At 36.1% G+C, this 12637-nt stretch overlaps 1 protein-coding gene across 6 annotated transcripts in view; it reads right to left on the bottom strand.

The window, feature by feature from the left end:
- METAP1D (methionyl aminopeptidase type 1D, mitochondrial) overlaps positions 1-12637 on the bottom strand; it is an 87611-nt gene that overhangs the window by 13134 nt on the left and 61840 nt on the right. For 5 of the 6 annotated variants that reach the window (XM_027865695.1, XM_027865692.1, XM_027865691.1 and 2 more), the window contains 4 exons: positions 7548-7717; positions 5405-5554; positions 3104-3252; positions 2415-2457 (listed from right to left, as the gene is read on the bottom strand). In XM_027865695.1, coding sequence (XP_027721496.1) covers positions 2415-2457; positions 3104-3252; positions 5405-5554; positions 7548-7717 — 512 coding nt within the window. The remainder of the gene's footprint in view (positions 1-2414; positions 2458-3103; positions 3253-5404; positions 5555-7547; positions 7718-12637) is intronic. The other variant, XM_027865694.1, reaches the window with a different exon arrangement.

Consider the following 12637-nt stretch of genomic DNA (forward strand, 5'->3'; position numbering starts at 1 on the left):
GAAATTGAGGTTTAGATTATATAACACAGCAAATAGTGGCAGAACCAGAAGAGAACTCAGGTCCCCAACTGCTAATTTAATGCTCTACTCCACACTGCATCTATATATTATTACTTTATACTTTTCAAAGTATTTTCATATCCATCATATAATTTGACAAAGAGGATACTCTGATATAGCACAATAAACAAAGAACTTAGAAGCAGAGGACCTAGATTCATGGCTTAGCTCTGATGCTCATAAGCTGAGTGACCTTGAGCAAGTCATTAAACTTCTCTGGACCTCAGTTTTCTCATTTATAAAATATATTTCCCTTGTCACAGGGTCATTAAAGTGAAAAGACTTTATAAACCAAAAGTGCTATGGAAAAGTGAATAATTATTATTTTATAATTCATTTTTTGACAACATAAAGATTAGATGAGCTAAATGAAATGGCTTCCAAGAATATGGGAAATTTTACAAAGATTCTACTAAAGTACATTACAGCATGTAGTAACAGATGCAACAAAACATTTTTAAAATAATTAGATAATTTTCATTTAGTGTAAAATATTTTTTCTCTGGAGGATCATTTTAAGGAGTCAACATGTAAATGTAATAACAATATTTTAGACTCTACAATGACTATACTAAGTCTCTAATCATAGCTTCCATATACAAAATACCATAGTTTTTTGCTCTGAATTTGTATTTTTTTCAATTTTAAAAGTTCATTTAAAAGAAGTGAGGAAAACCTGTTTTCTTCTTAGACACAAATCATAAGTTTATTTCCAATGAAAAATGTATAGAATCAGAGAATGTAGCCCTCCAAACAATTATCAGACTTCTCTAGATTCTTGGACACTTGAAAGTACTAACTTTGTTAAATGAGTTTTGTGAACCTGAAGACAACTAGATGTCAGAAGTGCTAAAAATTCTGAGTAAACATCCAAAAAAGAGAACACTCTTTCTCTGTCCAAAGAAGAGACACCAAGGATGACATTACTCAATATAGTCAAGATTTATCTGGCGTGATTAAACAAATTAATAATTGCAAATCTATCAGGGCTGAAGAAAGAGCCCGCTAGGAAAAAGGTTTTATTTAAAGTATAATTTACAAAATACCTTTAAAAAAAAAACAGCTCTGAATTGGGAAGAAACAGGATCTTCAAGTATTATAAACAGGATACAAAGACTTTGAAAGAGGCTCAAACTCAGAATGAGTAAAATAATGAAAAATAGCATCAATTCCAAAACTAAGATATCTACTACAAAAGACTTACTGGCTATGCCTACACACCAAGTGATATTCCTGAGAGGGGAGGGAGGCTAACTTAATTCAAACAACTGGCTATTTTCAAAACAACTGATTTAATTCAGTCAAACAAAGAGTAAGGTACCAGTTGTATGCCTGAATTAACTAACTCTCCCCCCTTTCAAATGGTTTTGTGTGGATGGACAGAATATAACTATATTCATAATATTTCCTCATAAAATGAAAATGCATGTGCTAGCTTCCTCAAATAATTACCAACTGATGTTTATGATCTATGAAGACTCTAATGTATATTATACACTTAAGGCAACAAAAAAGCTGAAGATTCCTTCAAAACGAATCACCTTTTGAGCAAAGTGAACTGCTACAGCACAGATAAATAAATCCAACTCTGAGAATAGCGAAAGGCTAAGAGAATGATAAAAGCTTTGTATTTCTATAATTGGAGTTCCTATGTTGGATGATTTTGCCTTGTTATTTAAAAGTACCACTATTAACCATCTGGTGAAAACTTAAGTTCATGGGGATAACTGCTCTCTGCTTGTGAGCTTAGACAGAGTCTAAGGCTCTTTATACCAAAAATGGAACACAACACTACCTTCGGAGATTTTAATAAATGTAGGGAACACTGCTAGCACAAGAGTTGCTGTCCAAATAGACTGACATACACAGGCCAATGTAGCCTCTAATGACAGAGTAAGATAATGACAGGCCCCACTCAAAATCAGCAGGAAGAGGAAGATCAATCTTGGCAGAGTGAAGGAAAAATGCTGGCTTTCTTCATGTTAGCTCATCTCATACATATCTATCTTCAGCAGCTGCCCAGTACTGCGGCGCTCTGCATTAACTACACAGTGGATCAATAACAATTACACCTTCTCAAAAACATGACACATAGCAGGATTGGGTTGACATTTCACTTAGGCCAACATTGATCTCAGTGCATCTGATTCCAGCCCTAAATTCAAGTCAGGCCTGGGTCTCGTTGGAATAAACACAGAGTTAAAAACAAAAAAGGAAACCAGCTGCTTGCTCCTGGGTTTAGAAGTAAACACCACGTCCATCTGTGCATTCCACATTTTCAATCTACTCTTCTTCCTGTTGCTACCAGCAATTCTGAAGTTGATCAAAGACTATTTTTTATATGATTTACTCACCGTGACATCAATGTTGATAATATCTCCATCCTGAAGAGGTCGACTGAAACGTAAACAGAAAAAAAAATAATGGTGATAGACAGGCCTCAATAAAAGAAGTATAAAAATAAACACCTAATGACTACCATCACAAAAACCAATGAGACACAAAGATAATTTGGAGTGGAGGAGGGAGTAAATGGAATAACTATATCTAATCTTCAGCTTTTACTACTTAAAAAGAACAAGTATAATCACATGGATTTTTACAAGAAACATCTAATTCAAACTTATTGTCATTGTGTGAAAACCTTCCACTGCTCATCAAAAGACCCTACTTATTGGTGGCCTGGTATTTCTTTGCATGCAGCCAAAACAAGGGATGACAGCCAATATTTGCATAGTTCAGATCTTATCATTATTATCATTAAAACCTAAAATGATTTAAAGAAATAGCTAATGTACAAATCCACCATCCCCTCCCCCGCCTTCTTAAAACTACATGCTTCTTCAAGAGACCTTAAGCTGTGGTTTAGAAGTGTTCTGTCAAATTAGAAGCAATACGACTTCATAATCAGTGCTTTACCACATGGAACTACGGAAGCTTGCAGGTGGGTTTCAATTAAACCAGTGTCTTTCAACATGGGCTGCAGATCTCGGTTTCAGGTTTTAGTGAGCAGGGGAACAATGTGTTATTAAGAAATGAATACCTGTCAGGAATACCATGACACAGCACGTTGTTTACAGAGGTACAAACGGATTTTGGAAACCCTCCATAGCCTAGAGGTGAAGGATAGGCGTTGTGACGGATTATTTCCTGATGAACAAGAAAATCTATCTCTTCAGTTGTCATGTCAACCTAAAACATTAAATTTTTATTTAAAGGTATGCTGAGACAGTTGGAGATGTTTCTTTTATTTAATAAATATGATTGTGGCAGAAAAAATGCAATAACATTTGCTTTGCACTAGTTTGTTGCCAAAAACCATAAGTATAATATTTTAATGGTTCACATGAGTTTTAATAGTGGTATAAATTTTGTACCTTGCTGTTTAAGTGAGTATATGATACTGTTAGCATCGATTATGAAATAGAATTTTTTAATTTGAAGGATTATGGAAATTCTCTATATGCAACTAAACAATACACATTATTGTACCCTACTGGTCCCAGAAATGCCCTCTTAGGCAATGTCTCTCTCCCATTTTCACCACTGGTCAGAATTCTAGGGTTGCCGTAACGTTGGAAATCAAGGGTTTAATTTGTATGATAAAGTTAGAGAACTAGGTCAACCTCATATTCCTTAATCTGGACAAAACATTAAATTGGGTTTGATGGAAATTGTGTGAAGATTGTGGACTTCCATCTTCTAACAACAGTCTTTGACATCACTGAAAAATGCTGTTTGCTTTATTGGGTGATTTAAAAAAAATCCATATCTGGTTTCTGGGACATAATTTTATTCTTGCCTATCAGTTTTCTGTAACTGTGCGGAAGCATCTAGTATCCTTACTTATCCATATTTTGCACAATAAGTATTTGGCAGAATTATATAGTATCAAGCCCCCTGTGAGAGTTCAATAAATACCTTACTGAATGAGGGTTTCAGCTTTTGATATATTTTTATTTCCCCATTTTCCAAATGATTTAGTTCCCCTTCCCCCCACTGGAAGGCACTTAATTGCTTCAGAACCCTTCAAAGTTATAATTTTGTGAGTACATGAGAATTCTCTGAAGAATAGGGAAGGAAAATCCTGCCCCAACTTACAGCACAAAGAAAGTTGGGATAAGAAAAGTCATGTTCTTTGCTGTAAATGATCTACTACTGCTACAATTGTTTCCTCCATGACTAAGGACCAATTACTCACACTAAGAGTTCTTACCTGCATGGAAGGAGGTGCTAACTAATATGACTTCATCTGCAAGTCTCTCTCCCTAAACTCTGCACCAATTTCTGCAGAACCACAGGATATTCCAAATAACCACTAAAGAATCCTGCTATTTGAAAGACCACTAAAGGATAGTGGGAGCCACTGCAAAGGCTAAAAGGTGCATAACTACACAGCTACTGTGATGGTGGTCAGAGCTTTAGGTGCTCCAGCTAACAGCAGAATAGAGAGGGAGTGTGGGAGAGTAGAGTCAGAAGACCCAGGTTAAAGACCCATTTCTGACATTTGATGTATGGCTAGGCTAGTCACATCATGTCTCTGTGCCTTGGTTTCCTCATTTGGGAAACGAGGACAATACTAGTACTGTCTAGGGGCAGCTAGGCAGTACCATAGTTCATAGAGTGGTGCTAAGCCTGGAGTCAAGAAGACCTGAATTCAAATCCGGCCTCAGATACTTACTAGCTATATGACCCTGGGCAAGTCACTTAATTCTGTTTACCTCACGTTCTTCATCTTTAAAATAAGCTGGAGAAGGAAATGGCAAAGCACTCCAGTATCTCTGCCAAGAAAATCCCAAATGGGGTCACAAAGAATTGGACACGACTGAACAACAATTTTATTAGGTTATTGCAAAGAAGAAATAATACAATGTATATAAAATGTTTTGCTAACTGTAATGAATTATATAACAATGAGCTATTATAATTAATCTTCCAGAGAAAAGCAAATATTAAGGAAAAAGGAGACAAAAGATGAGACATAGCACAAAAATGACAGGAAGAACAGGAATAAGTAACAAGTGTAAACTGAGGGCAAATGGGGAGAGTTTCAAAGTCAAAAGTCTATGTTTTTGATCATCTGTTGTCTTATTTAGGGAAAAGCAGCTCTAGAATTTTTTTTAACCTTTTTTAACCTTAGATACTTATGATCATCCAGTAAATTTCACACAGATTAAAAATTATCTTCTGAATAACCATCCAAAACCAATGTAACCTTCTTCCTCCCTCCCCCCACCAAAAGCTAACAAATTGGATGTACATTAAATAAGAGTCTGAAGGATTTTTTTAAAAGGAAAAGTCTCCATAAATAGACAGTCCATCTAAATTCTCATGAAGCTACTACCTTTAAACTCTTTCCAGCTAGAAGCAGGACATGACGGGCCAACTGACAAGCCTGACGAAGCCCCTGAATCTGATCTTCCTTCTTAACTTCTATGCTGTCTCCCCAGTCTGGTACAATGCCTGTCGTCACATAGTCTGGCTTCTTTATGTGCTTGAAGAAAAAGGATTGAAAATGAAGATCAGAACGCTGAGCAGGACAATGGGCTCATTTTCTCAGATACAGCCTTCTGCTTCATGGCACTCTGCCCTTCCTGCTGAAACATCGGCCTCCCTAAGCCTGCAGAACAAACCCTCAAGGCTGCCTCAGTATTTCTTCTACTGCCCTTGTGAACTTAACATTGCCTGTTAGTATTGACTTCACATATTCTGTTAACCTCATGGTGCTGAGATCCAAGTTAGACTATAGTAGACTTCTGGTCAAAACAAACAGTTTCATTTTCTTTCTCCTACCGCTGTGGAAACATACCATCATCATTGGTGAAAAATGCCACTAAACTTCAAAACAGCCAAATGGTTAAAAAAGAGCACTTTCATCAATTAACATAAATGTAAAATTTGTACAAAAGGTAGCAACTTGACAATATCATTTCTGAATGGATATATCTTAAAAGATATCAAGTTCACTGAAAAAGTTACCCTTTTCTTATACTTTGCAATCATTTCCATGTAAAGAATAAGGGAAGGAATAGATGCAAACAGATCCCTCAAATCAAAATTACCTGTGATATTTCTATTATTTATCATTTTTTAAAAGTCCACAATCTCTCTCTTAGAAAATTCTACATTAGTTATCACAAGTTCTTGGGCAGGATTCATAAAATAAATAATAATATTTTACACAGAGTTTCTTTCAGTCCCAAAGGTTTCCTTAGCACTTTACAAACTATTTATAGAAATTGCTACATAAGTATGATTTAATAGTACACAGTAATACTACACAGTTTAGGACAGGAAGCTGAGGAAGACAACACTATTCAATTGAAATATCGGGAAATACTGAATGGCATTGAGGTTAATGTCTCCTCCTCTCTGTGAAAAACATGATTCAATTCTTAGTGAAAATTCTTAATATTAGTTCTCCATTTTGTCTTAATAGCAAGTACCTCCAAGAGCATTCTGCTTCAACAACCAACTCACAGCTCTGATTTGTCACTACTTTACTATGGATAAATAAATGTTTGCTCTTCTGAGACTACAACAAGTCTCCCTAAAAGAATTTATGACCATGACCCAGTTCTGTTGGGCAATCTGCTGAAGTCAGAGCTACAAAAGAGCATAGGCAATGGTTACTACTGAGGCAATGCTAAAACAATGTGGTGCCACTTGTATAGGTTTTCCTTTTTTAACCAACAAGTTAAATTCTTACTCCATCATGGCTAATATCAAGTGCTAAATCCCTATTCTCTATGAGATTAAAGTTCTTTGCCCTGGAAAGGGAATAGCTTTCTTGGTCTATTCAGTCTTAGCAAACTTTATCAACAAGATGGTAAATGTAATACCCTTGTCATTGGTTTACTGTAAGCAGAAAAATACTAGAAGAAAGAAAAAAGAAAAGAGCTGCCTTTGAGTTGAATGTCTCCTTCTTTTTAGCTTTTCTGATTCTTCCCACATGATTCCTATACCTCCTTTACACCGAATTTTGAAAAATGGACCAGTAGCCTTTTGTAAGGATTGCATCCCTGAAAATCTCAAGGACACTCAGAGGCCTGATATCCTGTTTCATTTATTCTAAAGAAATTATTTTAAAGCAGCAGCAAAAATAATGGAACTGTGAAAGTAAGGTTTAGGAAAAACATATCGTGTGTCAGTTTTAACCTGTTTTTTTGAGGTGCCCCCAACCCAGAATTCAAACCTTTGCTCTAACAAACAAACATGACACGTGCTTTGTTTAAGCTAGGAATGCAAATTCAAATGCTGTTGAGGAGTTATTGGCCTAGAGTCTTAATGAACAGATTCAATCCTTTGCCTGGAAAAGCCTGTTAGAACTTCTAACACTAGTGTTTCTATGTCAAATCACAAAGCATATAACAGACATATGATATACATGTCCTCACAATCAAGAAAACAAATCAATGTACTTGATCTTTTGTGCAGCCAACCTTCCTAGGAGTACAAAAAGTAGTAGAAAACAGGTTTCACAGTACCTGAGGAACTGGATGAGCTGAAGAGACCGCAGCAGGAAAAACTATCCTATGAGATGTGCATTTTTGTCTTTGGAAAAAGAAATATCTTCTTTGCTGATTACTTGTCTGCTTGTGTAAGTACACAGGATTGACAGGTGAACAGAAAACTCTAGGACAGCCAGTCACATGACCTTTGAGGGGGAAAAAAAAGTCTATTTAAAAACAAAGAAAAGCAACACATGCATTGCTATGACCAAAAAAATGTTGCATAACATTTAAAAATTCTTCCATATTTAATTGATTCCAAAGGACAAATTCCCCAGATAGAAAAGGAAAGCAGATAGCACATTAAGTTCTGGCCCATGGGATTCATTACTTTGTATACTATTGTAGCATATTTATTAGCTAGGAGTTTTTTTTTTAATGTTTGGCAATGAAAAACAATCCTTCTATAATGAAATATAAATATCTGCAACCATCTTGCTATGTATCAGAGCTGTCAGAAAATTCTGTGGGCTATATCTGGTAAAGACAGAACTAAGAAGACCCTTGACTCAAGTCCCTGTTTGGATTATTTGACACTCAGTCAGACTGATTTTCTTCCAAGTTACACAGACCAACTGCCAGCAGGATCCCTTGACCTTGATCAGATTACTATGTGTTAAGTTGTATACAATGGGGTATTACAATGAAACACAGTGGCAAGTGTTAGAATCAGATAAAGAATAAGAGACATGGCAAAAATTTAGGGCCTCACACAAAAGGGTAATGAGAACACAACAGAGATGGCATTAACAGGTCCAGAAGTGACTCCTCAGCCTGTGCTGTTGGGAGATCCAAGAGACCAGACAAACCACCTAGTTTTGGATGGTAACTGTGACAGGGATAGAGCACAGCTTCCTCTCATAAAATGACCTCAGAAATCAAGTCTCTAATTGGATTTGAAAAGGACATTATTCATGCCAACTCAGCTAGCCAGTAAGTCAGTCTTTTTCATGGAGCTCTTTCAAGTACTTTGATCTGGAAAATAAGGCCTGGTTTTTGCTGACTGGCTTTAGCATTAACTGGTATTTCAAAAGAGTTGTTAAGACCAAACAAAAGAGTAGCAGTAGAAAGGCAACATGGTGGTGGTAGAGTGCTGGACCTGGCACCAGGAAGACCTATGTTCGAATCCTGCCTCCAACACTAACTAGTTGTGGACCAAGAGTAGGTCACTTACCTTAACCTCACTGGGACTCAGTTTCCTCACCAGTAGAAAGGAGATACTTTTAGCACCTACCTCACTAGGTTGTTCTGAGTCAAAAAAAACTAGATGAAGTATATAAAATGCTTTGTAAACTTTAAAACGCATATATACGTCAGTTATTCCAAAAGATTTAAACATGTGAAAGCATCAGAAACCTTATTAAAGTATTTTTTTAAATGTACCTTCCATCTAACAAACTGACTATACTAATGAGGAGCAGAGTAGCAGAGTGGAAAGAACATAGTATTGTTCCAGTGATACTCCTAGGCCAATACAACAAAAGGATCAAAGAAAAAGGAAAAAGTCCAATATGTATAAACATATTTACAGCGTCTCTTTTCATTGTGGCAAAGAAGACTAAGAGGGTGCCCATCAATTGGAAAAAAGCCGAACAAATTATGTAATGGAATACTATTGTGTTGCTATAAAGAGACAATTTCAAAGAAACCCAGGAAGACTTGAACAAACTGATATAGAATGAAGTAAGCACACCCAGAAGAACAATTTATGCTTTAACATCAATATTATAAAAACAATTTTAAAAGACTTAAGAACTTTGGCTAAGGCAATCATCAATCATGATGCCAGAGGACCTCCTGAGAGAGACATGATGGACTCTTATGTAGAATGAGACACACATTTTTGCACATGACCAATACGGGAATTTAATTTGCTCGACTATGCTTATTAGTTATAAGTTTTGTCTTCTTCTTCTTCTTTTTCAGTGCTGAGGAGAGCTGAGAGGGAGAAAAAATAAATGTTTGATAATTTTAAAAAATTATGTGAAAAAAAGAGAAAGAACATATAAGAAAATACTAATCCTATTTCCTTCACTAAGTTTGTGATCTTGGGCAAACGATTTTATGTGTCTTGTGCTTCTTTTTCTTCATCTGTGAATTAGGTATAATAATAAGAACTGACATTTACACAGCACTTTAAAGTTTGCAAAACCCTTTATGTACACCACCTCATTTGAGACTTGAACAACCCTGTGAGGTAGATATCGTCATTATGAACACACCCATTTCACAGATGGGGAAACTAAGGTACAGTGAGGTTAAGTTATTTGCTCATGGTCACATAGCTAATAAGGAGAAGAAGCAGAATCTGAGCCTAGATCTTCACTCTGAGTTGAGCATGCTCACCATTATTCCATGCTGCCTTTTTCTAAATATCTCACAGGATTATTAACAGCATAAAATGAGACAAAAACATGAAGGTACTTTACAAAATTAAAAGTTCTACATAGAAGGCAGTATAGTACAATAGAAAACACCGGATCTGGTGTCAGAGGTTGGGATTAAAATTCTAGCTCCCACACTTCCTAGATGTGTGACTAAGCTTTATAAACCTGTTTCCTTGGCTGTCAAAAAGGGGGAAATGATTATACTGCCTACCTTACAGGGTTGCTATGAAGAAAGTGCTTTGCAAACCTTAAAAGTCTACCTAATGATTACTCCTGCTGCCATTCTTAAATACAGGGTATTTTTCTTACTGAATTTTTTTCCCCTAAAAGGCTGATAGGTTTAGATCGAGCCCTTCACATTGTCATGTCTTGTGATCAGAAACATGTATTTGTGAGATGCCTGGCTCTGGTAAAGGATCCAATCTGTAGCTATCAAAGGGAAGTTGTTGGGCTTTTATTTGTGTTTTATTGGTTTTTTTTGTTTAATTTTTGTATGCCTTTTGTTTGCCTATATTTCCAGGCTGATTAAATATCACTTTTCCTCACCTACGCTTCTGCCAAACTGTCCTACTTGCTCTTCCTGGCACACTGTATTCCATCCCTCACCAGGCTTTTCCCCATGCCTGCAATGCTGTCCTTCAGCTTTCCTCCTTGGAACCCCCCTCCCCTTCAAGTCTCAGCTGCCCTTTAAGAATCCTTTCCTGATTTTCATGTTGTTAGTGTCTCCCACAAATAACTATAGATAGATAGATAAATATAGATATAGATATATTCTTCTATTTACTATCTGGGAACATGCTGCAATCTCCCTGGAGAATATGAGTTCCTTGAGGGCAGGAACTGTCTTCCTTTTGTATTTTTATCCCCAATGCCTAGTATAGTGCCTGACCCATAATTGATGCTTAATAAACATTTGTTGATTGATTAATTTATATCACATTTGTTTCTTAATATATCTCTTTCCCTGCTCGCCCTTACCCAGCAAGCCTTCCTTTGTACCAAAGATTTAAAAAAAAAAAAAAGAGGTAACATGATACATCAGCCACATCTGACGGCATATATAACAATCCACCTTTGGTTATTATAATGACTGTGCTCATTTTGCTTTTTCTTTCATTTACACTGTGGTAGTCATTGTGTAAATTGTTGTCTTGGTTCTGCTTACTTCCTTCTGCATCAGTTCATATAACTCTATAAGAAAGATTTTCTTCTCCGCAAAGTTCGCTGAATAAAAACAGCTGTCTAGAATCTAACCCCTGACATAGGCCTCATTAGTATCAGACTTTGGGCAACTAAACTACATGGACAAGACTAAGCACTGGACACTCAACAACAAACACCTCAGTCACACCCAAAGGTGGTTTGTAACATATTTTCATGGCTGACTTGATTCTATAAAGTCCAGTTGTTCAGCCCTCATCACGTACAAGGATGACTCTCTTCTGATATACTCTCATGTTCCTGGGATTATCTGGAATATTCCTATTGGAATATTCTGAGTTAATAGTTTACAGTAGGAATAACAGGGCCACTAACAATGTTCCCATTTCTGGATTGGTGTCAGGAAATTTTCAAAATAAAATGAATTTAAATTAAAAAAATACATACACATGTATAGGTAACACCCTTTATAATGATGCTGTGAAAGGACAGGAATAACATCTGTATAATATGTAGTTGCTATACTTTGAGGATATAATTTTAAATTTGTGATGATGTTGATAATAACAGCTAACATTTATATAATGCTTTAAAGTTTACAAAGATCTTGACATATGTTATCTTATTTTGTAAAACAGTGAATATACTATGAAATCTTTTTGGTGGAGAGGGAGATAACACAAAATCAAGCAATAATAAATCACAGCATTCATTTCTACTGGGAGACAGAATTCCTATCTAATTAACTCACATATACCATAGTGTGAGCCCATAATAGATTAGGCCTTATTTAAGAGAATTATTTCTTGGCAGTCTGGCACATCACTGCACTAGTAGAAAATTCTTCCTTTTTTCCCCCTGTACCACAAATCATTTGCCAATGTCTTCTTCCACACTTACTGAACCCTCCTTCATAACACATAAAAACAAACAAAACCAACTGACCAAAGGACCCTGACAACATATGCAACATTCTGATCCCATAGTCCCTCACCCCTCAACAGAGGAAGGAAATGTACTTCATTATCAGGCTGACCAAAATCGGTCACTGATAGAAATTAATAACTCATGCTCATAAGCTGCTTTAAGATTTAAAAATCTCTTATTTCATAACAATGATGGAAATAGCTAATTCTAGTATTATTAGCACCATTTTAGAGATGAGGAAACTAGAAATTGTTCTAGAATCATTAGTAGAGTCAGGCATGATCTCTCAAAAGTCCCTTCTAATAGAAGTATTTTTAAATTGTCTGATTTTGTGTTATATTCATTTTCTTTCTTTGATAATTTAAAAAAATTTTCTTTTGAGGGGCCAAGCTAATGATTTTGTTGCTGTACAGAGGAAACTCCTAGTTTGGAAATTCCCTCTATCAATGCAGACTGGCAATTGTTCATGCACTTAGTCTCTGAGAGGTGCCTTGTACACTGAGAGGTTAGGTACCTTTCCACAGCCACTATAAGTCAGAGCTAGGCGCTGAACTGAGTTCTTCCAGAATTTGAGGCTAATACTCTATCTCC

Source organism: Vombatus ursinus, unplaced genomic scaffold (genome assembly GCF_900497805.2).
Source record: "Vombatus ursinus unplaced genomic scaffold, bare-nosed wombat genome assembly UNPS02014779.1, whole genome shotgun sequence".
Classification (NCBI taxonomy): domain Eukaryota; kingdom Metazoa; phylum Chordata; class Mammalia; order Diprotodontia; family Vombatidae; genus Vombatus; species Vombatus ursinus.